We start from the raw sequence: 26506 nt of genomic DNA, 5'->3' as shown, positions 1-26506 counted from the left end.
CTTTTCTTAGACAACAAGCGAACGAGAAGTGAAATGAGCCGAAGATATCACAATTTAAAATGTCCAATACGTTTTTTCGCCGGCGTTTATTTAAACAACCCTAGCTAAATCTGTATTTCATGCCTATAAAATTTTTTATGGAAAGCTTTATTTCCTTAAAATTGCATGGGTACAATGGAAATTTGTTGGAAATACTACTATCTTAAGATTCATCGCTTAATTCTACTCAAAATTATCTGGCGATCAAATATCGCTCAATAACATGCGGCCTTAAAAAGATATAAGGAAAACAAGACCTTGTAAAACCCGATTTCTTCATTGTATGTGCATGATTTTATACTGGGATTTAGAATCACTTTTAATATATATATTTCAGAATTTAATTGGCTAGAAATGAATAAGAAGCACATATTTCGTAAGCCGTGTTAAAATTATTGTCTTGTACCAAAGAATATCACAATATGTTAATTAAAACTTGCCAAACTGAAGTGGGTTTGTCTGGCTACCGATAGCAAGATAAAAGTCAAGGGCCTTTCTTGCCTGCGGTAAACGAATTTCCCAATTTACTTTTTTAAACCGAATCACATTTTCGCCTTGCGCAGGTCTTACTTCTACAAGTTTCGACGAACATAAAGAAAACCAATTAATAACATTTTTTCTGAAAACTGTCCATTAGCTCTTGTGTCCATAACAACAGCTGTTAGCAGTGCGGTTTGATTGACGGTTATCAGCACCGTAATGGCTTACATCCCAAATTTACTTTCAATACATTTTAATGTTTCATTTTTAAGCCGTTCTGCAGTAAACACGCATCAAAGAAGACAGGAAAAAATCTCCCGAAAAAAAAAAACTCGAAAATCGTTATTTTTTTTGTTTTCATTTGTTATTAGCCAGACATATTTATACGACTTATTTTTCTCTCTTCAAATATAATATAAAGTCTGGTTTACTTTAAATTCAAATGAATATCTGCATCCATAAATTAGATTGTTGCTTTACGTAAATGTTTGCATTCATCCATTGTTTCCAAGATTTAATCAGAAATAGTATGAGATAATTGGACGCGTTTATTGAATTTCTTATCTTCTTTTAGATACAGAACTGGTACAGGTGTCTGTTGAGAGAATTTAGAAATTACTTTTATTGCAAAAGATATCACGTGTGTGCAAAGCAGGAGATGAAACATATTTAAAATATACAAAGTGTTTATAGCAACTTTAATTTTAAAAAACTCGGTGTCATGACCTTACTTCTTTTCTAAAATTTATGAAGAGCGTTCAATGTCTATGTTATTAAAGCTATAATAAAGATTATTTTACTCTCTAGAAAGTCTAAAATTTCCATTGCGCCATCTTTATCAGAGTAGATACAAAATGGAGGCTTTCTTCCTCGTAATCTACCTTTAATAGGTCGTGACGACAGTCACATAGTCCTTTAACCTTAGAAGTAAAGAGCCAGACCCTACCCCTCCCCCCATCTAAACAAACACACATTATAAGCACCTTCGTATTTGCATTGAAAAAAAAGACGTTTAGAAGAAGGGACGAGGAAATCATTCTCATCCCCAGGGCCGCTTGTCCCTCTTAGCCGGCAGAGCCTGAGGCACAAGGAACAAGTGGCTCTGTGGACACATGATTTGATTGGCTAGATTTTAACAAACAGAATTTAAAACTAGCCAATCAAATCAACCGTAGTAAAATCAGGAGCCCATGGACTCCTGGTAAAATCCATTACCACAAAGGGATTTTAAAACAGTTGATTTGATTTGCCAAATTCACATTTCCTTTGTTTAAGTTCTAGCCAATCAAATCATGGGTCCTTAGAAGAGGGACAAGCGGCTCTGGGGACAAGAATGCGAGGAAATGAACAAAGCAGACGTACAGGCCCCAGGCCCCGCTGGTTTACAGAATTACGTGGCTCTGGGAACAAGTATATGACACGCGTACAGACACTTCATGTAAACGGCCATGTAATGTAAAACACCATCTAAGATGACGTTGAGTTTTGCCAGTTTTCACGCTTCCACGTGCACATTTAATGAAGAGGATTTAAACAAACAAATGTAAAAGGCTAATTGAATTTTAAGTGAGTTACCGAGTAAACAGGGTCCCCTATATTTTTTACGTGAGGCGTGATTGAGGCTATTTATTTGCCGTAAAACGTGGTTTGGGCTTTTATTTTTTCGTGATTCCCAATTTTAAGATCTTTTTACGTGCACGTATTAAACCCGTGAACGAAGAGTTGAATTAGACGTGAATCGTGAATCATTTCCTTTTTCGTGACTTTATTTCTGATTTTTTTAGGTAGCTCTAGTGAACGTTAATCTTTGTTTTAGCTCTGTTGTTGGGATTGGGACTTTTGTCGGCTATTTTGTTGCGTGTGTGATCTTGGCAGGCAAGCGTAACAGTCTATACAGGGGTCACCATAATTTTTGCGTGAACGTGAAAACATTTTTAGAATTATTCGTGATGCGTGAAAAGCCAAATATTTTCACGTGATTCCATTTCGCAGAGAGGTACAGAGGACCCTGAGTAAATTTCGCATAACTTAATGATTATTGTAATTTAGTCATTTCTGAAAACGCCCAGTTTGGCAGGAATGGACTTTTTCGTGCCATCCTGCAAATCAAGTACAAAATCAAGTAAAACAATACAGTTACTGTTCAGATTCACTGTGTACTGTCTACGTGGTTTGATTTATTTAAAATGGAAATCTTCATTTAACAAAACTGAATCGACTTCATTTCCTCGCAACTTTTCCCGATTTAAAGGGACTGTGTCACGGTTGAGTTTTTTTTAAGTTTTGCCAAATACTTGCTATGAAACTTAATGTTTGCAAAGAAATTACTCCCATGGATCTAAATGACAAGACCATGGCTATATATTTGCAACCAAATGTGTCTCATCGGACGTTATAATTAAAAGTTACAAGCAAACAATACTAACTTTGAAAACTGTTCAGCCCAACAATATTTCAAAAACCCATATTGCAATCCTTTGCAATCTTCGTCACTTTTGGCCATTCTTACCTTCTTTTGTATTTGCTGTGTTATTGAAATGTTCATTCACTGTTTTAAGAGGTTAAAGTCATATTTCACCGAATTTAATGGTCATTTCTAAAGCCTAAAATCTGTGCCAGTGGTTAATTTTGAAGAGTTATCTTTTCTGCGACGAAACAACGCCCTTGTCTCTCTCTTTATATCTTGTTTGAGGAAAGCATAAACAACAGGATTCAACACAGAGTTTACCATGAGAAGCAGCGAAAATAAAGTTCTTGTATCAGAAGAGACCTCGCAAAGATTAAACGGGGTTTCACAAAATGAGACGTAGATTTCAGTACCATAACATGCCACAAACACCGCCACCACCGAAGCGACCATTCTAACAGTAGATGCTTTCAAACCCACTTTAATAGGTGCGTTGATTATTGTCGCTGAGTTTGCCGCTAGGTTAAATCTAACCTGAGTCAATAGAGTTGACATCTGAATAGAAAGTTTTCTGGCGATGAACAAGATATGCAAAGTAGCTGCAATGATTATAAGTGTGGGTGCTATCTCAAACAACAGAGTGTAAATGATTACTATTATGCGATCCGCCTTGACGGAAAGCTCGTCGCCGTAGATTTCATATGCCCATCTAGCGACGAAAAGTGAGACGGGAATTCCCCAAGATGTCACAATAATTATGACTGTTTTTCTTGTTGTCATAAAATACATGTACCTTAGCGAATACACAATGGCGATATAACGTTCTGCGATCATAGCAATTAATGCGAACATAGAGGCTTCGATGAAGAAGCTATAGAAATTGAAGCGAAGACTGTTATTGCACGAGTGAACAAGCATGTTACAGACAAACGACGCCGGGAAATAACCGCATGTAACGCCCAGATCGGCAATGGCCAACGAGAGAACACACCAATTAGCTGTTGTTTGTAATCTTCTTCTTTTCGCGATGATGAAAATAACCCAACAGTTTCCAACGAGACCAAAGAAAGTAACAAACCAACCAACGACCCAAAACCAGTGAACAGACATTTTTTGCTGTCAATTCCACGCGTTAGATACCTCGTTCAGTTTGAATGTCGTGGCCGCTTAGTAAAATTAAATATAAGGTTTGCCCCAAGGTTGTCAAACTTCGGGGCAAACATTTGTCCTTGAAAAATAATGGCTTTCTTTCTCTGTCTATCCGATGGACATCAATTTATCACCACGTAATTATCTTAGAGCCATTTATGTCAAGTTAGGAAGTCATTTTAACATGAGGCCCACCTGAAGACCGCCTCAAATCCGAAGAAAATAAAACAAAAAACATTGATATGTAAAATCTATTTTTCCATGTTTGTTGTCATAGAAAATCCCGCCCGCCTTTGGCTTCCGAGAAGATTGTTCAGCTGAAAACAATCGAAAAGGAAATGATTTTCGTAAAACATCTTTCTTTTGGCTCACAATTCGTTAGTACAGAGGTGTTTGAAGAAAATGACAGTATTTGCTAATGGGGCAACTCTCATTTCCTTGAAATATCTCTCATGAGTTCTTTTAAGGGACAAAGCAAATGAACGGTACTGAACAACAAGTCGTTAGCTTTGAGGATTTCCTGCGGCAGGTGTGCTGCGGGAAGTCCTCGTGTTACTCATCTGTTTCTCCATTCAGTAAGCTGACGATTTTAAAAGTAAAATGTAAACAGAAGCCGAAACGGTCCAAAATTGAATTAATTTACGAAAATCAACACAACAGGTAAGAGAGTGAGAACTAATAATAAAAACATTTATTTATATGTGATTATGAAATCCTGCCTTGCTAAAGTATAAATAACAATGCAATGTCAAAATTCTGACTAACACGTTTAAATTACATTTGCAATTTAGAATAAAAGTTTAGCTTATATTTACAAGGTGATCTGGCAAACAAATGTCTTGAATTTCTTTTAAAATTCCTTACTGTAAAACTGGTATTTACATCTTCCAATGCTCTTAAAGGGACGCTGTCACCAGCTTCACTTCAAAAACTCTAGAGCCTGAAGACATATGGAAACGTACGAATAGGGGTCCAGTGTACTGAAGCTCTAAAAAGTGATATTATTGTGATGCCATCAGGAACTTTAGATCTCAACTTAAAAAAGTCAGGCTGCTTTGCTCAAGTTCTGTCCTTGTGGACTGGAAAAACACCTAAAAATTATTATGGCTCCCCTTATGGCTCTTCCTTCAACAAAAATTAATTTTTATCTTCATCTTGATTTTATATCTTCATCTTCATGTACGAGAAGACCACTTCACCAATTTTGGTGCTTTATACTGAAAAGCAGTAAAATCCCGGTTCTGGCCCTCTCTCTGTCACGACACGGAGAAGGCCAAAACTGGACTTAGAATTCCACAGTACTGCATCCCTTCCATGAAAGGTCACAGTTAACTTTTTTAAGGTAACTAAATCGGCACTCGTCGTTCATGGCACGTATTATGTTGTGAACTAATCTTGAAGAATAAGACAAGGGGACACCAATGATGAAGATTATTCACTTATAAATTTTTTTATTTAGTATGCATGCTACGAGTGTTCTAATTATGAGCAATCACAAAATGCAGCGTAAACATATTTTTTTTTTTTTCCCCTTTTTTTTCCCTCCCTCTCCCCCCCCCCTTCCCCCCCTTTTTTTTGGTTTTATTTGTTTTTGTTATCACACCAAATAAAAACTCTCAAATGATAGTGCAGCAGCTTGGCAGGTCACGCCAACATCTTCAAATTAATGGTCCGGTATGATGATACTTCAGGACACCTTCAGTAAATGGATCTAAGCTGCCGCTGGAGTCTTTTTAAGAATGCGTTTTGCAGCCTAGGTGGCTCTTTCTGCTGCACCGTTTGATTTGGGAACTCCGGCGACGTCGTTGTTTGGCAAAGCCCACATTCTTCTGTTTCTTCGGCAAATTGCTTGAGCTCGTCATTGCAATTGAATAAATTCCTAGTATTGCTGTACTACGAGCCGTTGTGACTGATAAATCATTTGGGATTCCAAATCCTGCAGATATTTTCTTCAGGCTGTACATGTCCTTGGGAAGTAATTCGTATTTCAAAGTACTTTTAATAGAAGTCAATAACTAATAAGTATGGTTGGCCAGCATGTCAAAAAAGGTCAGTCCCAAATACTTGCCAAGGTAATCCTGGGACGTCAATTGGACACAACGACTCTCTCTGTTGTCGGTTATGGAAGGCATTAGAAGCTGGACAGGCGCTGACTTTGTCTTTTATCTGCATGGGTTCGGCTTTCATTGAAGACTAATCATGCGAAAGCCAACTACATTTGCTTTCTGCCATGTGCCCCAAGGATATCATCTAACATTTCGGTCCTCAGTGCTCTGGACGACTGCTCCGTCCGATTTAAACAGTAGTTTATCCTTCACAATCAAGTATTCCTTGAATCTCTAGTACTCTCTGGAAAGCTCATAAATTTGCTTTTTCCCAAACGACCAGCTTTTCAAACATACTAAATCACTTTTTTTGAAGTCTCGTTAGCGGTTACCTATATAGTTTCCTACATCGTTTCAATGTACACTCTCAAATTCAGGCTTCTCAACAAGAGTGACTCCAATTGCATCTCCAGGTTTCCTGACTGAATTTTGTCCTGTCTCCACGAGATAGGATCTCTATCTTATTTCGTGTTAGTCTCTCTTTGGAAGATTCCTGTAGGCCTAAGATACCTAAGAAGGACAACCTCGAACGTCCATTCTGGTGGGAGGTGGACAACAGTGGGGTAAGGACTGCCTGGCAAAATGAAGTGTAGTGCCGGGCAAGCTTGGAGCCACCAGGTTAGCTGTGAAAGCCTAGCAGAGACTCAGTAAAATGGAAAATAGAGTTACGACAGGGAGATGGTTGAGTAAATTGGTACTTGTAATGAGAGAAATTAAAGGAACGAGGGATTGCCCTACCCTGCTCTCCCTTTAATTATATCGCAGGCTGAATTCCTTGTGCCGCATTTTTTATTATACTGCCTCTAAGGTTCGTTAGCAATCATCATTCCTCGGAATGGTCACATCAGGCTTCTTTATAGCACTTGTCCTCTGGGGCCACATTTCGCTATGGCAGCATTTCCACAGATAGTGGTCTATATTTCCAAAGGATTAAATGAAAAGCTCTCTTAAGCAGTCAAACTACAACTCATCATGATCAGTTCAGAACAGTAGACCCTGAAGAAAAATCGTCTTTATCCTTTCTACTCTTGTCGAGCCTGAACGCGACATGGTAATCTTATGCGGACACTTTTTCCGCGGCAAAACAAAGCTTTGGTTTCTCTCTTTACGTCTTTTTTAAGGATTGCGTACACAAGAGGATTCAACACAGAGTTTGCCATGAGAAGCAGCGAAAATGCCGTTCGTTCATCTTTGGACACAACGCGAAGTTCAAAGGTCTGGCATATGGTGATGTAGATCTCAGTTCCATAACAGACCACGAAAATGGCAACAAGCGCGATCACCAATCTCACTGTAGCTGCTTTCAAGCCCACTTTTACAGGTGTGATCATTGTTACTGAGTTGGCGGCAAGGTTAAATCTAACCTGAGTCAATAGAGTTGACATCTGAATAGAAAGTTTTCGAGCGATTAACAAGACATGCAAAGTTACTGCAATGAGTATGATTATGGGTGCTATTTCCATCAACAGCGTGTAAACGATGTAGATCGCGAGCACTTCTTCTTCTGAAAGGTTGCCGCTGTAAAGGTTTTCCAGCCACCGAAAGACGGAAAGAATGGCTGGAATTACCCAGGACATTGCAATGATAAATTTTGTTTTGTTACTGGTCATGACTTGAACGTATTTTAGGGGATATACGATGGCAATATAACGTTCTATAACCATAACAATTAACGCGAACATAGAAGCTTCCATGAAGAAGTTTAAGAAGTTGACTCGAGTAATATTGTCACATGATTGAACAAGCACGTTGCAGACCATCGACGCAGGGAAATATCCACATGTAACGCTCAGATCGGCGATCGCAAGCGAGAGAATAAACCAGTTGGCTGTTGTTTGTAATCTTCTTCTTTTTGCGATGATGAAAATAACCCAGCCATTTCCAACGAGACCAAAGAAAGTAACAAACCAACCAACGATCCAGAACCAGTGAACAGACATCTCATGTTATTTCAATAGCAAAGCGTTATCAAAATATTCATCACAAAAAAAATGAGGCTGAATTGATTCGGTTTAAGACGCTTGGTTAACTTTTTCCGAAATCGAAACAAATTTGATATCAATGATCAATATGAGTTTTTTTCCGGTAGAAGCAATCATTTTTCATTCGTCACAGGGTAGTTATAAAGTCTTAATTGCGATTAGTCCTTGACATTCTTATATATATGCAAAATATTTTCAAGAAACTGAAATTTTCCTATCTCATTTTCTTCTCCATGCATAATTTGTTAAAACGTTGCATGTTAATCAGAATAGAACCGCTTGAAAAAGGAATGACATTTCTTATTAATTGATTTTCTGTTGGATTCTAAGTAGCATCTGTGTCGAGTCTGTGTCCTTATTGGCAGAGACTAATGTTTGCTGATTATTTATGGTCATAAAAACTTCCGGACCGGCGTCTAGCTTTTGGCTTTCATTCCGGCTCAATTTACTCATTTAGCAGGTGTATGGGGACGAGAATGAGGTGTGCGCTACTCTCTTTTATCCCCAGTTCCTACCGCTAGCCTTGGGGCCAGTTGCACAATATCTTTTGTGGACAGAGGCCCATGCTCGTAGCCAGTAGTAGTGAGTTACTTGTAAAAACATATTTTCGATAGGAAGGCTTTGACGCTAAGGTCTTCATTTGTTGCGAGAAGAGGTGTAAAGGGCATATGTTCCTGCAGGGACCTCTGCCCGTACAATTCTTGTACGGGTGCATGTCTAATAAATTAGAAATATCGTCGTTGCAGACGACTTCAAGCCTCCCCCGACCCTTTTTATTTTAAGCAAGAGTAAACTTACTTCCTGACAGAACTCCTTAGTCGTTGTTGGATATATCATTGATAACATTTACGATGACGTATACAGTTGTGCGTTTGATGTAAGGAGGGGTGGGAATGGCACGTGTTCTTACAGGGTCTTCTGCAGACATTCGATGAAAGCATCTTCACTTGAGCTATCCATATTAAACTACTGGACCAGGTGTAATTTCCGTCGTTTGATAGATCTGAGCATCAAACACTCGTTCCACTCGCAGGGTCCTCTGCAGACATTTGATAAAAGCATCTTTAATTGACATATTCATAACTACTGAATCAGATGTAATATCCGTCGTTTGCTAAATCTGAGCATCAAACACTCGTTCCACTCGCAGGGTCCTCTGCAGACATTTGATAAAAGCATCTTTAATTTAATTGACATATTCATAACTACTAGATCAGATGTAATATCCGTCGTTTGCTAGATCTGAGCATCAAATTAAACACTCGTTCCACTCGCAGGGTCCTCTGCAGACATTTGATAAAAGCATCTTTACTTGACGTATTCATACCTACTGGATCAGGTTTATCTCTGTCAACTGTCGTTTCATAGATCTGAGCATCAAACACTCGTTCCACTCGCAGGGTCCTCTGCAAGCATTCGAAGAAAGAACTTAACCTCACTCCGCGTATTTATGCCTGCTGGATCAGAGGTTTCTTTTCTGTCCTCTGCAATGTAGATCTGTACATTCGACACTCGTTCTACTCGTTTAATATACAAAACCAGCAGCTCCTGAAAAAACTGAGTCGGTAACAGGACGTGCCAAATAAGGGTTTCCAAGCCTGATGTAGAGTAATTGGTAGCTTGCACAATGCAAATCTTTACACGGAATCGACACAGAAGAAGGTTATTCGGCTCAAAAGGCAGATATTTGAACCCTTCATCGCTGATGACGTCGATGTATCAGCGACGTGCCGTGTCTACCACTTGCCTAACTGTAAATTCCTCGGAAATATGAAGCTAAGCATAAATGGTAGGTGTCTATAGCTCCGACTCAGAGTGCATATTGTGTTAGACCAGAAAAAGAAACCTGCTATAATAGCCACAAATCAGCTGAACTTTTAGAAGAAATTCAACTAAAATAAACCCAAATGGACATTTTTCTTGGAACGTGTTTATTTCAGTAGATGGGAATAGTGCAGTGTAACCGACTCGATTTTTTCAAAATTAAAGTTTAAATACAGCATTTCCTTGATATCCTGTGAATAATAAAGAAATACCAGAAAACACTAGAGGGATATGTATTTTTTAAACTCATTGTCTGTTTACTGATTGCTTTCCAGTAAGGACATTATTTCGCTGGGCTGAGTAATGTGATCCTGAATCTTTTCTTCTACAGTGACTCTTATCATTGTTGTTCTTGTTGCGGACGCTCAGATCTGCGTTTGTTGTGAGGAAAGGTGTAAAGGGCATATGTTCTTGCAGGTTTCTCTGTACCAACACATCTTACGTTAACCACATGCATTCTCTTCTACCAGAGCCGACAATCGATTTACCATGTTACCCACCACCCATTCACCATGGGTTTTTACCATTCATATATCATGTCTTTCACAATCTATTTACAATCCAGTTCATGTTATAGTCATGGCCTCGTTTTTGTGTTGGGACTCAGAAAATTGGCATAGGTACTCAGTTTCAGCTCGTTTATTTACAATACCATCTTGTGTGAACATAACTGATTTTGCTAAAGTGAGTGATTTTTTGCGACAGCAACTCGTCTTATACATTGTCTATATTGACAATGTTTTTGACTTAAGGCCTTTCGGGCTTACCTATATCTGTTGCAGACTCTTTATCTACACAAGGGTGACTTTAATATTTGCCAATCTCCCACTCGAGTTCAAGTCTGGAACGATAGATGTCGCTGTAGAGGTAACAAAATAGAACTTTCGCTAGCTCTTGTTTGGCATTCTTTCTAATTTTCTTTAAGAAACTGTGTCACGGATTTTTAGCCAAATTTAGGCATGGGAAATGGCCATCAAATTTGGTGAAATGTAAAAACAAAGGAACATTTCAGTAACACAGCAAATGGAAAAGAAGGTACGGATGACCAAAAGTGACGAAGATTGAAACGGATGGCGATATGGGTATTGGAAATACTGTTGGGCTGAACAGTTTTCAAAGTTAATCTTGTTTGCTTGTAACAGGGAGACACGTGGTTGAAATGAAACTATAGCTTTGTCATTTAGATGCATAAAAGAAATTTCTTTGCAACCATTAAGTTTCACAGCGAGTATATGGCAAAACTTAATAAAATAAACTTAGCTCAGCCGTGAGACGGCCCCTTTATAATGTCCAATTTAAAATCATTGAACGATTTAATCACTCTATGGAAATCCTTCTGCGATCGCAGATCGTAGCATCCTTTAATCCAGTATGTTCTTTCTGGGCACAATTAATTTCTTGCTACGTTTCCCCTTCTTGGCCTTGTTAAGTTCCGGCTTTCTGAAGGTGACTGTGAAATGGGAAGATGATAAGTAAAACTTCAATTCCCATGTTAAAAAACTGGCCCTAAATGTCGACTTTGTGGACGCTCGGCTAAGTGTAATAAACTCTCACGGGATATGTCCCACACTGATATGTACGTCATCCCCCATTGGGTGGTGGCCAGGACGTCATCATTACCTGATAGGCCCTTGCAGGCATCGGTCGGTGCTGCACCATCTTTACCCGATTACTACGTTCGGGCATCGTTTGGTGCTATCGCCACTACTACCTATGTATGCCGACCTGTGACATGTGTGCTCCGTTTAGGCAAATCAAGTTTCTCTTCGGTATATAAGGACTGTATTTTTTGAATGTAAGTACTTTTCCGCGGCGACTCCAAGGATGGCTCCTCGGGTATTTGCCTGGGCCCAGTTGTTTAAAGGGTGGATAACGTTATGATGTATCCAATGGATAAATCGCTATCCAGTGGATAAGTGTTAACAAAACATACTGCGCTATCCACCGGACAGTGATTTATCCGGTGGATAACGCCGGATAGCGTTATCCACCTTTTGAACAACTGGGACCTGGACGAAAACCTTGCTGGGGCAACAAAACTAAACCATCTTGAACAATCAACTGCAAGTGCAACTCATCAAACTTCAAGAAACTAACCCTTCTCTCCTTTATAGTCTTGTTGAGCCTGAACGCGACATCGTGATTTTATGCATAGTTTTTCTGCGACAAAGCAAATGTTTGGTTTCGTTCTTGATATCTTCCTTAAGGAACGCGTAAACGGGAGGATTCAACACAGAGTTTGCCATGCGAAGGAGTGAAAATGCTGTTAGTTCACTTATGGACACAACACGAAGTTCAAACGTCTGACAGATTGTGATGAAGATTTCAATTCCATAACATGCCACGAAAATGGCAACAAGTGCGAGCACTAATCTCACAGTGGATGATTTCAATCCAATTTTTGGTGCATTCCTAACCGTTAACTCGTTTGCCGATAGGTTAAATCTAACCTGAGTCAATAGAGTTGACATCTGAGTTGAAAGTTTTCTAGCGATAAACAAGATATGCAAAGTAACTGCAAATAGTATAATCATCGGTGCTATTTCAATCAACAGCGTGTAAAGGATAAAAATTGCGCGTTCTTCTCCGTCTGAAAGCTTGCTGCCGTAAGCGTTGTGCATCCATCGGAAGACAGACAAAAGGGCAGGAATTCCCCAGGACATCGCAATTACAAGAATACTTCTTTTAGTGGTCATAACTTGGACGTATTTTAGAGGGTATACGATGGCAATATAACGTTCGGAAATCATTGCAATAAACGCAAACATAGAAGCTTCCATGAAGAAGTTTAAGAAGTTATGACGAATAATATTGTCGCAGGATTGAACAAGCACGTTACAGACCATCGATGCAGGGAAATATCCGCATGTAACGCTCAGATCGGCGATCGCCAGCGAGAGGATAAACCAGTTGGCTGTTGTTTGTAATCTTCGTCTTTTTGCGATGATGAAAATAACCCAGCCGTTTCCGACAAGACCAAAGAAAGTAACAAACCAACCAGCGATCCAGAACCAGTGAACAGACATTGCCGGTAATATCAATAGGGAAAACTAATTAGCGCAGGATAAAATAAATATAATCGGACTTGACGTGATCGCTTTGGGGCGATTGGTCAAACTTGAGTGTTAACTTTTCTAAGTTCGAGCACATTTGATAAGATCAAAAGGCATCGACGACTTCTTAACATCCTGTTTGTTACGTTGTTAATTTTATTCATCGTTTCGTGCAGTTCTGCATGCAAAATGGCCGATCGATAATGATTCCTTGACCTTGTAATTTATCATATATGTAAAATAAATTTGGTATTATGTGCCAAGGACAATTCCTAATCGTGTTTTTGACAGATCATTCTATTATGCACGCAATTAGCAGGTGCTTACATCGCGAAGCCCCAATATATATTACCGATGCATGATTACCAATTCCCCATTAGAGTTTTCTAAAAATATAAGACACTATTAATACATAAAACATTCAGTCTAAAACAAGCTGTAAAAGTTGGTCGACCAGGTATTTACCTAAATGGGATAAAATTCCTCTTCTAGCGTAAGGGAGCGGCTATAAGGCTATCCTCAGGCAAAACCTGGGGCACACTTCATCCTCTAGTGCTGGCATTAATATCAGTCAGCCAAAACTGACTTCACGTTTAATTTTATTCGTTTTAATTTTATTTAAATTAATTGCCTTTGTTATGTAAACCTGATACACAGTTTTATCCATATTTTTTCTAATAACAGTGTTCTATTGTGCATAAGAATGAATTAAGACTAGCGAAAACTTTAAAAACGATCGAGGAGATGTTTTTTAAAGAGATACATCTCGATTCCACTTGTCTGCCTCTAAAAGTTTTGTGTCGTTTATTAATGGAAATAAAGATTGATGTTGTTACGATGGAGATGTTCAAATAAATCATATTGAGTGTTTTTACGTGACGTATTAACGGGTCTTAAAGGTCATATTGCGGTGCTCCCAATTTCTCTCATTTGGAAAAAGAGAGTTTCTATATATTCTTATGCAAAAAATTCCTATTGTTCAGGGACACAAAATGGCGCTCTAAAAAAATCCTCTGTAGGAGGAAACGACAGTTTGTTAACCGTAAAAATACAAAATACCGAGTCAAAATTACAGGAACTGAAGGACTTACAGGCTTACGGGAAACTAGTTGGAAGCACAAAGAGAAGATTGGGAGGCCGAATACACCAGTAAAACTCGCACCACCCGGTCTTAATTAGCACAGATTTTTACGGTTTTATTTCTCCGTTTACCCCATAGTTTTTGTTCCGATTGAGAGAATATAGAAAACACTCGAGAAAGTGTTTCATCAGCTATCCAAACACCTCGAATTTCCTCAAAAATACTCCGCTGCGCGTCGAATTTTCAACTCTCTTCTGATATCCGGATGAAACACTATCGCTCGTGTTTGATCCAGTCAGACTCTCCTACAAATGCCGCAAAATATGATTTTTTTCGAAATTTAATGGATTTTTCGGAAAACAACGGTTTCTTAGCTGAACCAGTGATCATTTAAGAAATACATCAATTGAGACTGAATAAATGAAGTAGCAACTGACTCATTGAGACAATACGTATGTTCTTCGTGTTTCCTCGCGCACATCCAAAGTCCGCGCGATTCCGCGCGCATTGGTCGAAATACGTTCTACGAGTCTGCGAACAGTGAAAGCGTCGATCAGCGGTCCTACCCATTGGCAGCAATGTAACCAAGCTCAAGCCACGTCGAATACTTTGACCAAATGAAAACTTTCACGACAAAACCATCAACTTTCCACTAATATTTCCACTAGTATTTTTCAAGAAGAATGTCTTTCACAACTCTAGAGACTACTAATTTCCCTCTATATGCCGTGAATGTTTTGGACAGGGATCATTTTTTGATCGCCGGGGGAGGAGGCGCCGCAAAGACCGGTGTTCCAAATGCTTTGGTTTGTACAAATTGTTTTCACTGATTTTGACAAATATTTTATTGATCATGGCGTTCTGTGTTGTCTGTGGTGTGGTCATTTGTGTTCTGTCGAACTTCTTTTGGAGATAAAATGAGGGGTATCAAATGGTCTTTGCGAGCATTTGCGAGCATGCGAGCACAGCGTTTTTCTTTGCGAGCACGAGCGTTGACAAAAATTAGCCTTGCGAGCAACGAGCACTTTTCAAAAACCTACCTTCACTAAAAACCGAGCATGCGAGCACTTGTAAAATTGTGCGAGCACGAGCAAACGAGCACCCACTAAAATTTCGCGAGCATTTGCGAGCATTGCGAGCACTGCGACATTTTGAGGGACCATTCATGACCCCTAAAATGGTAAATGTTCTAAATTTATAAATGAACGCCGGCGAGATCGAGAATTTGACTGTTTCAGGTTCATGACAAATTAAAATCGAGCTTTCAAAATGTTTGTTTTACAGTCACAGTGAAATTAAATTATTATTGAAACCTAAAGAGTCAAAATGGCAGAATTTTGTTATCATGGATTTTTATTACTAAAAAAGTGCAATTCCTTGTATTGAGGGTTATTCAAATAATTATTTGAAACTAGAGAATTATATAGATCGTGTACATGTATAATTTACTGTACGTCTTTGAAATACAAAGAAAATACATGAAGTTTTACAGTAGGGTTTAAAGGACGGCCACCAAAATTTTTCTACCTTCCTCTTTGGGTTTGAATTTTATTTTTTTGCAATGCTGTGCAGTCTGTAGTTCCTGTTGTCTGGGAATCCCAATATACGATTCAGACATGTACAGGTGTGTGTGTGTCATTTTCCACTGTGATAAAAACCCGTTTATTGTACAAGGGATGTCAAATGGTAAATTTCAGTTTAAATGGCAAAACTGGTATCTTTTCTGCTAGCCTGAGACCTTTTCAGCTTGCGAAAGAATTCAAGATTCTGACAATGTGTCTCAGAAAAAGTTGAGATCCACAAAATTTTGCTAAAATTCTGTAAGACATGCAACTCAACTTAATTTTTACACACCCAAAATCAAAATGCCGGAATGCTTGCTACACTGGCTATCGCTTATAAACCAAGAATACCTGTAGTTGTAGGTTTTAAAACTCACCTCCTTCTTTCTGCTTGTATTGCAAAGATGCATCTTTCTTGTTAACCACACAAGAGGTTTTGGCTTACTTTATTTTTTTATTTCAGAATATTTACAAGCTTGGGAGAAGTGGTAAAGACCTGAAGGCCACTCTAGTCCATAACTTTGAAGCTGGAAGAAGGCCGATCATGAACTGTGCAATTCATCCAACATCTAATGTTCTTGCTGTAGGAATGGACAATAAATGTCAATTACTTGAGCTTGATGTCAAGGAAGAAGTTCAGAACTCTCAGAAAGTGAAGGGAAAAAATAAGGTTGTTGTCAAAGAAAAGACCCAGAAATTTTCAATAAAAGAACTGGAATCAAAAGTGACAGTTTCTGCTGAAGATGGTGATTCAAAAGATGACGATGATGTAGGGTTTCAGAAGGTTGTACGATTCACAGCTGATGGACAGTACATTGTTACAGGTGGCTCTGATGGACATGTTAGGGTTCTTAAGGTAATCTCTTCTTTAAACTTTTAATGTTTTCCTCAGTCAGTAGTTGTGATACCAGGGTGCAAATAAAAATGATTTTTTTCAGTTTACCTTTGGTGCAAGTTGGAACCATTGTGTGCTAACCTGAAGGCCTTTCTCGATGGTCGTACTTCACCTGTCATCATTTTAGCCCAAAAATGTTACTTCAGGGTGCAAAGAAATTCAGGCAAGCTGAAGCCAGGATGAACTTGCCCGGAAGTCATTTTCACTATCCCAAAAAAAACCCTAAAGGCATAATTAATTTTCTCAAATATTTTCCCTGAAAACTTTCACTTGCCGATCAGACAAGTGAAGGATAGAGTCCACTAGCCCTGCCGCAATATCCACTAGCTCCGGGCTATCGGGGATGCCCTTCTTTGCAAGCTGTACTTGTTAATGGGCAAATGATGAATAGAATCCACTAGCCCCAGGCCATTCGATAGGACTTTCTTTCACCCTGAATGTGTTTGAGAATTTGGTCATGTACCATACAGTCGAAGCTCTGGTAAGCGGACACCCTCGGGGCGCGAAAAAAGTGTCCGTAACTGGAGCTGGCCGCTTACGAGAATAGTTCTCGTAAGCGGCCACTTGAGGTGAAGGGGATAGATGGCCGCTTACGGGAGCTTGCCTAGCTAACAAGTGGTGTTTCAAAATGTAACCGGACGTGGATGACGACAAAACAAACACTGAAATATGGCTCTGTAATTACTGTAAAATAATTGTGACGACAGGGGTGTAAAGTTAATAAGAAAAAACAAGATACAGAGGTTGTTTATAGGATTTTCTTTTGGGTGTCCGCTTACAGGAGCTTAAAAACAAAGAAAAAGTCAAAGTCGTAATCTCTGAAAGTGTCCGCAGCCGCTTACGGGAATGTCCGCTTACGAGAATGTAAAAATACAGAGTTTGTATGGGAGTTAAAATGGGGTTTCAAACAAGGCGGCCGTAAGTAGAGCTGTCCGCTTACGAGAGTGTCCGTTAAGAGAGCTTCGACTGTATATATTTTTGTTTTCAGATCACTACCTTTTTGCTTGACAATGTGTTCAGGGCTGTCATTTAGTTTTTAAGCAGCCATAACATTGAAGAAATCACCGGTAGCATTTCACTCTGTACGCAAGTGTAATGTAACACCAATCCAGGAATTCACTCGTAACATTTAGTGAACTCAGCCGTAACGGGTGTTACGGGTTACGACCCTTAATGACAGCCCTGGTGTTCATCTTGTAAGGAGAATTTAGAGTTGATCTCTCTTGGGAACAAACTAAGGATTAAAAGAAACCCTGATGATATATGGCCTATTTCAGTGGTTTATGAGAAAACATTAGAGGTGGTAAGATCTATGTAACATGTATCTGGATTTTCCTTTTCTAAAGGTGGCAGGCAATACTGATAACTGCTGAAAATTATTTCAATCTGTGAACTACTCCTCTACCTGCATCTCTGCTTTTCAGAACCATATGACCCTTGAATGGTGTCAAAAATGATAATAATAATTTGTGCTGTGCACAATATATACCACTGATCAGCTTAAGGCTTTTTGTTTCTATAAAATTTCTAATTTTATTTTTGTGAACGTTTTCAGTATCCATCCCTTGAAGGTGTTCATGATATTAAAGCACACACGACAGATGTTGATGATCTTGATGTACATCCTAATTCACGTCATGTAAGTGCACAGACTGACAGTGACTGTCATGTTAAATGTTCAGCCAAGATATTTTCTTCATGTAACACTGCTTTCTGTCTACCTGTAGTAATTTGTAGTCAGATGTAATTTATTTTATCAATCAATCAATCAATCAATCAATCAATCAATCAATCAATCAATCAATCAATCAATCAATCAATCAATCACAATCAATCAATCAATCAATCAATCATCAATCAATCAATCAGTCAGTCAGTCAGTCAGTCAATCCTTATTTAATGTGGTCGTTTATTGTTTATTTTTTATTTTAGTTTGTAACATGCTCCAGAGACACAACAGCATATGTATGGAGACTGGAAGAAGGCAAAAAACAATTCCAGCTCTATTTTACTGTTAATAACCAGGATGATTTCTTTAGAGTAAGAGCCTGCAGGTATGTACATGTACTTACTGTGCGCTTCCTAGAAAATAAAATTTTAAAAATTATGAAATTATATTGCATTCAAATTTTTTCTCACAGATTTGCCACAAATGAGAAAAAGGAAGTAAGTCTTTACACAATAAATGTGCCGTCCAAGTTCAATAGGAAGTCTCCAACACCTTCATACTTAGTCAAGTGGGATTGTTCAAAATGGCTGCCACAAATGAGCCAACCAGCTGGCATAGAACCTCTTACACAAATGGCTATCAGGTAAATGCTTAAATGTAATCATTTTGTAATTTTTCGTAACAATACATTTATCATTGGAATGCCCATTGTCTGCTTCAAATTATAGAATTGGACAGTAAATGTTAAATCATGGAACAGCTGTCTGTGTTTAATGTTTGTTTATTACAAGTGCCTAGTATATGTATATATTTAGAGAAGTGTCTACTTTGACTGCACAACTTTAGCTTTGATTTTGGCTTTTGTTTACTTTTCCAGTGGTAATGGTACTTTTGTTGGAGTTGGTACAGCAGAAGGTGACATTTCAGTCTATATAGCTTGGAGTCTTGCGGTGAGTAAAGTTGTTCTGTACATTTTCTATCTCCTTCCCCAGTAGGAAAGTGATTATTTATATCTTGTGGGAGGGCCTAGCCTAATGATTGGCATGTTGGACACCAGATCCAGTCGTCTGGGCTTTGAGTTCTGGTCAGGGTCATTGTGTTGTGTTCTTGGTGTATTTTAAATGGGTGGTGAATTTACTGCTGGGATGAGAAGTAGAAATACTGCTCGACTGACTCAAAGGCCCGGTAATACGGGAAACATTTTTGTTCAACTTGTCTCGCAACATTGTTGCACTGCAAGTTGAACGAGTTGTTGCCCGTATTACTACTGCGTGCTCAACTTGTCTCGCAACAAATGTCAGTGTTGCAAGTTGCAACAACATGTTGCACAAAGTAGAACCGAGTTCTTTTTTGCAACAATTTTTTCAACTTGCAACACTGAAAATTGTTGCGAGACAAGTTCAGTGCGCAGTAGTAATACGGGCAACAACTCGTTCAACTTGCAGTGCAACAATGTTGCGAGACAAGTTGAACAAAAATGTTGCCCATATTACCGGGCCTTAATGCTACACTGAGAAACAGGGATCATTAAAATTTGGTGGTATTGGGACCCTTTGGTCCAATGCAAGTTTATTTTATCGATATCTTATGTTGTTTTTGTTTCTGCAGCACCTGATAACACTTAAGGGTGTCCATAACATCTTTGTAACAGGACTGGCATTTCTCCCTGACTCTCAATTAGTGAACAACCAACTTCGCAATGAGTTTGCAGTGCTAAGTATATCTGCCGACAACACTTGTAAAGTTACCACACTCAAAAGAAGAGGTACATATGTGTTGATTATCATGTAATAGAGTTTTAAATGGTTATGTGAATGTTTTTTTTAAAAGGAGACAATAACCTGTGTGCAGCCTAAAAAGTTGTGTCCAAAAAAAGATTAATATTACAAAATCGTGTAAAACCAGAGTGTAACTAGTACAAAAGTAAGGAAAGTTTTACAGCAAGGCGCCCAAAAGTGTGACCACCTTTAATTAATTCACATTCTTTCGTGCAACCACCATCCAATCAGAAGCCAAGGACAGCTCCCAGTTGACTTCTGATTGGATTAAATCTGCACGGAAGAATGTGAATAAATTAAAAGTGGTCACACTTTTGGGCGCCTTGCTGTAAAATGTTAGATATGTCACACAATTTTATTTTGTTGGGTGCATTTAGTGAGACATACTAAACAGTGTTGAACACAGTATTTGTATAACAGTTTCTTTGGAAACTACTGGTAATTATTTTAATTATTCAACTGAATATTTATTTTTATTGTTACTTGTCTTGATTTATCTGTCCACCTCCTTCCCTCCTTCCGTTTGCCTGTCTCTCTGCTTGTGTGTCCCTCTGTCTATTGGTCCATCTTTCCGTACTTCCCTTCCCTCTCTTTCTCCCTCCCTTCTTAGTTGGTTACAAGAGTTCAACACTGGATGTTCACATCTCCTAAGTACATTATTTGCCTACACTAAGTATATAATATATATATGATAAATGCAAATGCGGCCTTACACTACTGAAGACCTGAAAAAAATTTTTTTCAGGTCTTCAGTAGTGTAAGGCCGCATTTGCATTTATCATATATATATTTCATTGCTACTGCTGGACACACATTCATTTAAGTATATAATGTTTATTGTTTGCAGGTGAATTCAGTGTGTGGTGGATTCTTGTAGGATTTTTAGTGTTGCTCTACTTGATCGTCATGGCACTAGCTTATGCTGGTTTTGATCTATAGTGAATTTCTTGTAATTTATATAATTATTTAAAAATTATTAATAATTCATTTAGTAAAATATGTAGTATATCTACTCAAAGAACATAATTTTATTGGCAAGTAGCTACTGTGACTGCAGATAATTTTCATCATCATGTTGTAAATATTCTTGAAAGTGATACATCATGTAGTGCATAGAGTTAAGAGTTGACAGACTAAGTACCTTTTCAGGTCCTATGTTTGAGAATTGTGCTAGGTGACAAACTTACCGCACCTTAAAACCTCCCGTGCTGATGTGAGAACTTTGGGAGTACCTGTATTATTTAATCCAAGTCAAACAGCTTTACTTTTACAACAGACTGTGGGATTGTTGAAGGGGCATGCACCACAGCACACCCAAGTTATTCATACAGTAGCTAGTGAAAGAAAAACTGTCCCATCTGCCTCGTCCCCAGGCATCCTCCTCCTTGGTCGTGCACGGCTCGCTTGGCATTGTGGGACTGATGCGGATGGGGAAACCAACCATCAACCCCCATGCTCCCTGTTTTTCTGCCTTAACCATTCGGCAGATCGGCGCCTGGGGACGAGGCAGCTGTCCCATTATTTATTTCATGCTAGGTCGTACATACAAGTGTGATTTATGATTCTTACTATTTAAATCAATTATTCAGTTACTCAGATGGTCGGATGGTTGGTTGGTCGGTGTTACGAATGGATTCGGTTTGGTGGTACGACAGACTGCGCGGTTCTCGGTACACAACAATTTTACTCATTCCACTTAACATTCGCACCCTTCCAATCAACTCAAAACACTTCTCGTCTGAAGTTCTTCTCGAAAGTCTCTATCGTGGCCTAGCGAAAGTCTAAAAATAAACATCCTCGTGACGTCAATGGACAATGTCAGAACAATGTCACGCTAGTTCGGAGTACACAATTTTTTGTAACAGTCGGTCTGTTTCTCAGTCGATTGGTCAATCAGTCAATCACTTGACTATAGTAATAGGGTCATACGTGTTCCTTGGAAGTAAACGTTATTAGGGCGAATAAACGGTTAGGTTTCATGAGCCCTTTTATGTTGGCCAAAGGCAAGAAAAGAAAAACAAAAACAAAAAACAACTAGTATTTAATATATTTTAAAGATGTTAATATTTCCAAATGTGAAGTGTATGTGCCTTTGACCCTTTTACTCCCAGAGTAAACCCCAAGTCAATAACATTATTTTATGTTGCACTGCTCAAATGAAAGTTACTCAGAGCGCAGTACTTTTATGTGGTAATGTCTATCGAGTTGTATAAGGTGATTCTGACTTGAAACTCAAGCGTGTGACCATTAAAATGAAAGCTGTTGCGCAGTACTTTCATTTGACGCAGTTTTATTGACGAAACGTTTTTTTTAAAATTTAAAACATAGATATTTTTGGGGGTGTGAAAGGGTTAAAGTATAATCTGATCACCAAAGGGGTGGAAACAACCGTGTCTTTCATTCGTTTCGTAAACTTGGTAAAATATAATGTTCTTGTACGTAACTGTAGTTAGTATAATTGGCTCGATGTAAAAACTAAGTAGCACACTATCTTTGTGCTATGAAGACAAAAATTAAAGTATCTAGTGTAACTCAATTTTTGCTCACTTGAGTCGATAACCTGAAAATCAAATAGTCCCATCCACCCATGTCGGCAAGTAAGAGTGACAGATGCCATATGAGGCAACTCTAATAAACTGTTAAATCGTAACATTTGTTTTTTTATTTGTGTACATTGTGGAATAAGGAAGTAAGCAACAGAGTGCGCGTCCTCTGAGTAGCTAGAGTGCTTGGCAGGGGTAAAAAGGAAAGGGGAGGGAGGAAAAAAACCGCGAAAGGGAGAAGGGCGGGAACCTTCCCCCTCTTTCAAATCCCCTATTCCATTTTCCTTCTCCCTTTTCCTTCCTCTCACTCTCCTTTCGACGCCTGACACGCAGGCTACGGAGTCGCGTTTCAAGGTCTATTTAGGAACACAGCCTGAAATTACGAGGCAAAATCTTCTTTTGAACAACAAGGCCGCAATCCCGCGTTTTCTGTGAGCGAATAGTCAACGATCGAGGCGCAGTAGACAACATTGATGATAGCAATGCGAAACCTGCTATTTTAGGCATTTTCAGCCAAGCATCGAAAAAAAATTCCATTTTAAGAGCAGCGCGCGTGTTATCGTGGTGTATTTATATTAACCTCCGATTTATTTCTAAAACGTACCTTATCGCGGTTAAAAAGGATGAAAAACGACAATGACGATCACGGCGTAATTGCGGCTGAAAGAAATGGAAGTTGATTGGTTTACGTGATATGTTAAAACAATATGATTTGATCAGAAAGTTAGACCTGAAAAGGCGACTTTGTTCGTATTTCCGTATAAAATTGGGTGACAGATATCAAGTCGGACGAGTCGAAGTATATCATCTGATGCCCGTCGTCCGATTTTGTACCACCAGATTGTCCAATACAATGAAAGAAAGTAGAAATTAATCGGCGGGTTATAACAGCAAATATTAGTTAACGATGAGAGAACCAATCAGATTGGCGAATTTGCCAAAGAACAGGATGTTTGATACAGTGGAACCCCGATATAACGATCTTCGATATAACGATATTCCCGATATAACGATGAATATGTTATGTCCCGGCAATAGTAAAATGTATGGGACGGAACCCCGATATAACGATTGCTAGATATAACGATATAATTTTGCTGCCCCCTTGGCATATCGTTATATCGGGGTTCCACTGTAATTGTCTGCCCTAACTCTATATAAACACGGAAAATGTTTTCAATTCCTTTTTGACGTCGTTTTGGGAGTAAAGTGAAAACTCTAGCGTAGCCACTCTCCACAGCATTTTTCGTTCTGCTAAATCTTTATACGCCTGTCTTTTAGCATTGAGCCTTTTTTCCGGGCCTGAAAATCTAGAGTGGGCAGATGTGTATGGAGAAGTTATGTGTAAAGTCACGTTTCAAAAGATAAATTTAATGTCATGTAATGTTATTTCGATAAAACTATGAAAAACTCCCCATAAATTATAACGTTGGACAAACATGTTAGTTTTTGTTGTTACCCCAAAATTTCCCTGTTCGCGTACTTTTGAACGTTAAACCGTTTTACAAAAGATTCCTACCAGGAACTGGGTTTTGCCTTTTGTAAAATTTCGTACTAATTACACTGAAGCTTTTAAAAGTGGTGTGTGCAACGGTTATTAAATTATAAGGGTTTTTATGGAAAAGTATCCGGAACATGTCTAGGAGCCAGAAATTCGAAATGTGTGTCGATAAAATGCCATACCTTGCTGATGTGATGTATATTAAGGTTGCTTCGGCTATGATCTGCTATGGTTACTGTACTTATTTTGAGTGATGTTAGAGAGTATTTTTTAGTTAGGTGTTCCTGAGTAAACACAAAACAAAACGCAAAACAAAACTAAAGAGAAAGTCGCCAATAACTAAGAATTTTTGTTCATCACTGCGAATACTGTTATTTCAGATTTTTTTTGACATGTGATCACATCGTTTTTTTAAAAAAACTTTTAATAGGAAAACAGATAGAATCATGACTTTTTTAGTTTTACAACAGGAAAATTTTATCACAGTGTATCGAACTGCATGGAAACTGAAGCTTTTCAGGAGTTGTGCGACAACTAAGAGTATAGTTAAACCATAGTAAGACGGTATGCATGAAGATATACTGCTCTACTAAACTAGCAATAGCTAACATTTCAAATTTCCACCGATTCCTCCGTCGTTTGCTACACTGAAGTTTGCCGCTAATAATAAGTCACTGGTTTCAGCACAGTTTGACTTGAACGCCTTGGTAGTTGTCTGTTAAAATTATTTATTTTTTGTCAATTTCCAAGTGAAGTTGCTCCATACATACGACCCTTATAAAGAGGAAGAACAAATCACTGATTTTCTCTTTCCTAGCTGTGATGTTTTTTTTTTTTTGGTTCGGCTACGAAAGTTTTGGGAAAAACTGTTAACAGAATTTATAGTGTTTACATTTCATAGCTTTTCAAAAGTTTCAATGGATATCTAGGAAATTAAACATAGTACGACTTTTTGTGGATATCGTTTTAACAATGCCCTTAGTTTCCTCCAAAAACGAGGAGGAATTGTTGTCATGGAAAAATCCAAAAAAGAACTGACTAAAGAAGTCATGAAGATATGAATAACTTCAGGACATCAACATAAAGCAACTTTTTACGTCATGGTGGCGATTCGTCAGTTAAGTCGTAAGCAAAATAAACTGAGATAAAATATGCTGACATAAAAGTTTTCCTTTTTGGGACGTGATCCGAATTAACTTCGGACATAATCGGAAGACGTAAAACTCTAGCGGGTACGATAACACTGATAAAAGCATAAAAATAATTGTATTTTGCGTATTCATGCTTCTATTTACGTTTAGTGGACGTAAAATATTCCTTTGGTTTTTATTGATAGCAAAACCGCGATTGCCATTTATAGCACGTTGGGAAAATTTGCTCCTTGGACAAAGTCTGGGTTTGTGGTTGTTCAATCGCAGATGTTAGTCATGGTGGCCAGATGTAGCCAGACCACATTTGAGCGCATGTGTTGGTGATGACGGAAATTCTGATTTCGCTAACGCAGTTTTCTTGTTGATACAAAATTGCGTAAAAAAGTGGCGATGCTTAAAATAAAGTTATAAACAATGACATAATGGACTACGCCTGCGCAGTAAAACATACACCAATGGTTAATTATACTGAAGTCATTGTAATGGGCGACAAAGAAGAAAGACGAATAATATAAGGGCAAAAAAAAAAAAACGAACAAAGGCAGAATTTAAACAAAATTTAGTCATTTAATTCTCGAATGAAAAAAAACCGTAGCAATTTTTGCCGGAATAAAGAAAATTGTGTCGTAAAGTATAAAAGATCGAGAAGCAAAATATTGATGGCTTTTTGGGATTAACGTTGCAAAGAGACACAATTTAAATAGTACAAGTTAAACAGCAATATAAGACAACTCAACATTTTTTAGAACCGATAGTAAGGTCTACTGTTCTAGTTCATGGACTCGTAATCAGATCGATGTAGTGCAAAATTCATTGCAAATGTTTGTTTCAAAATTTCAATTACTAAGTCGAAAGGCCATTACGGTCTGCTTGCTTTCTCGCCAAACAGGAGACATTCAGCAGGAACTGCAACTTACGATTACAACATATTTGTTTCGAGTTAAGTGTGGGCGTGTCTCAGAGGCTGTTGTTAAACATTTGACGATTAATAAGACAAATACGAAGAAATAGTGAAATTGATACAAGCAAGCCATCTTTCGCTAAAACGGCTACTAGTTCTCCAATACAATCTGTCCTCGCGAAATAACTCGAGTCTCATGTTTTATGCAAAGACACAGAGAGCGAATAATTTAAATAAACTTTTTGTTTTTGCTTTGTACTTCAGAGAGCGTAATTAGACCTTCAAAATCATTTTATCTTTGAAGTAAGAACTGCGTGCGTAAAAAAGTAATTTCTTTACATATCCACCTTGTGTCCGCAAAGACGCAATTAGTTTCCACGTACACA

The 26506-nt window shown here is 38.4% G+C and overlaps 4 protein-coding genes across 4 annotated transcripts; 1 reads left to right on the top strand and 3 right to left on the bottom strand.

Moving 5' to 3' along the window:
• Window positions 1–3115: 3115 nt before the first annotated feature.
• On the bottom strand, window positions 3116–4036 carry LOC144647529 (melanocortin receptor 4-like). Its single transcript, XM_078507325.1, has one exon. The coding sequence runs from the start codon at window positions 4034–4036 to the stop codon at window positions 3116–3118; it is 921 nt and encodes a 306-aa protein (XP_078363451.1).
• Window positions 4037–7202: 3166 nt separating this feature from the next.
• On the bottom strand, window positions 7203–8120 carry LOC144647527 (adenosine receptor A2b-like). The gene has a single exon (XM_078507324.1). It carries the CDS (start codon window positions 8118–8120, stop codon window positions 7203–7205), a length of 918 nt encoding a protein of 305 aa, XP_078363450.1.
• A 3974-nt stretch (window positions 8121–12094) lies between these two features.
• On the bottom strand, window positions 12095–13012 carry LOC144647526 (nociceptin receptor-like). Its single transcript, XM_078507323.1, has one exon. The coding sequence runs from the start codon at window positions 13010–13012 to the stop codon at window positions 12095–12097; it is 918 nt and encodes a 305-aa protein (XP_078363449.1).
• Window positions 13013–14701: 1689 nt separating this feature from the next.
• On the top strand, window positions 14702–21643 carry LOC144645362 (guanine nucleotide-exchange factor SEC12-like). The gene is made up of 8 exons (XM_078504915.1): window positions 14702–14926; window positions 16146–16538; window positions 18133–18216; window positions 18510–18631; window positions 18719–18889; window positions 19124–19196; window positions 19855–20011; window positions 20872–21643. The coding sequence occupies exons 1-8, from the start codon at window positions 14804–14806 to the stop codon at window positions 20961–20963; spliced, it is 1215 nt and encodes a 404-aa protein (XP_078361041.1). The 5' UTR covers window positions 14702–14803; the 3' UTR covers window positions 20964–21643.
• Window positions 21644–26506: the final 4863 nt, after the last annotated feature.

The sequence above is a fragment of the Oculina patagonica genome, chromosome 3 (genome assembly GCF_052425735.1).
Source record: "Oculina patagonica isolate OP01 chromosome 3, crgOcupat, whole genome shotgun sequence".
In the NCBI taxonomy this organism is placed as follows: Eukaryota; Metazoa; Cnidaria; class Anthozoa; order Scleractinia; family Oculinidae; genus Oculina; species Oculina patagonica.
The sequence above is the reverse complement of the archived record's forward strand: the minus strand, read 5'-3'. Positions and strand labels throughout refer to the sequence as shown.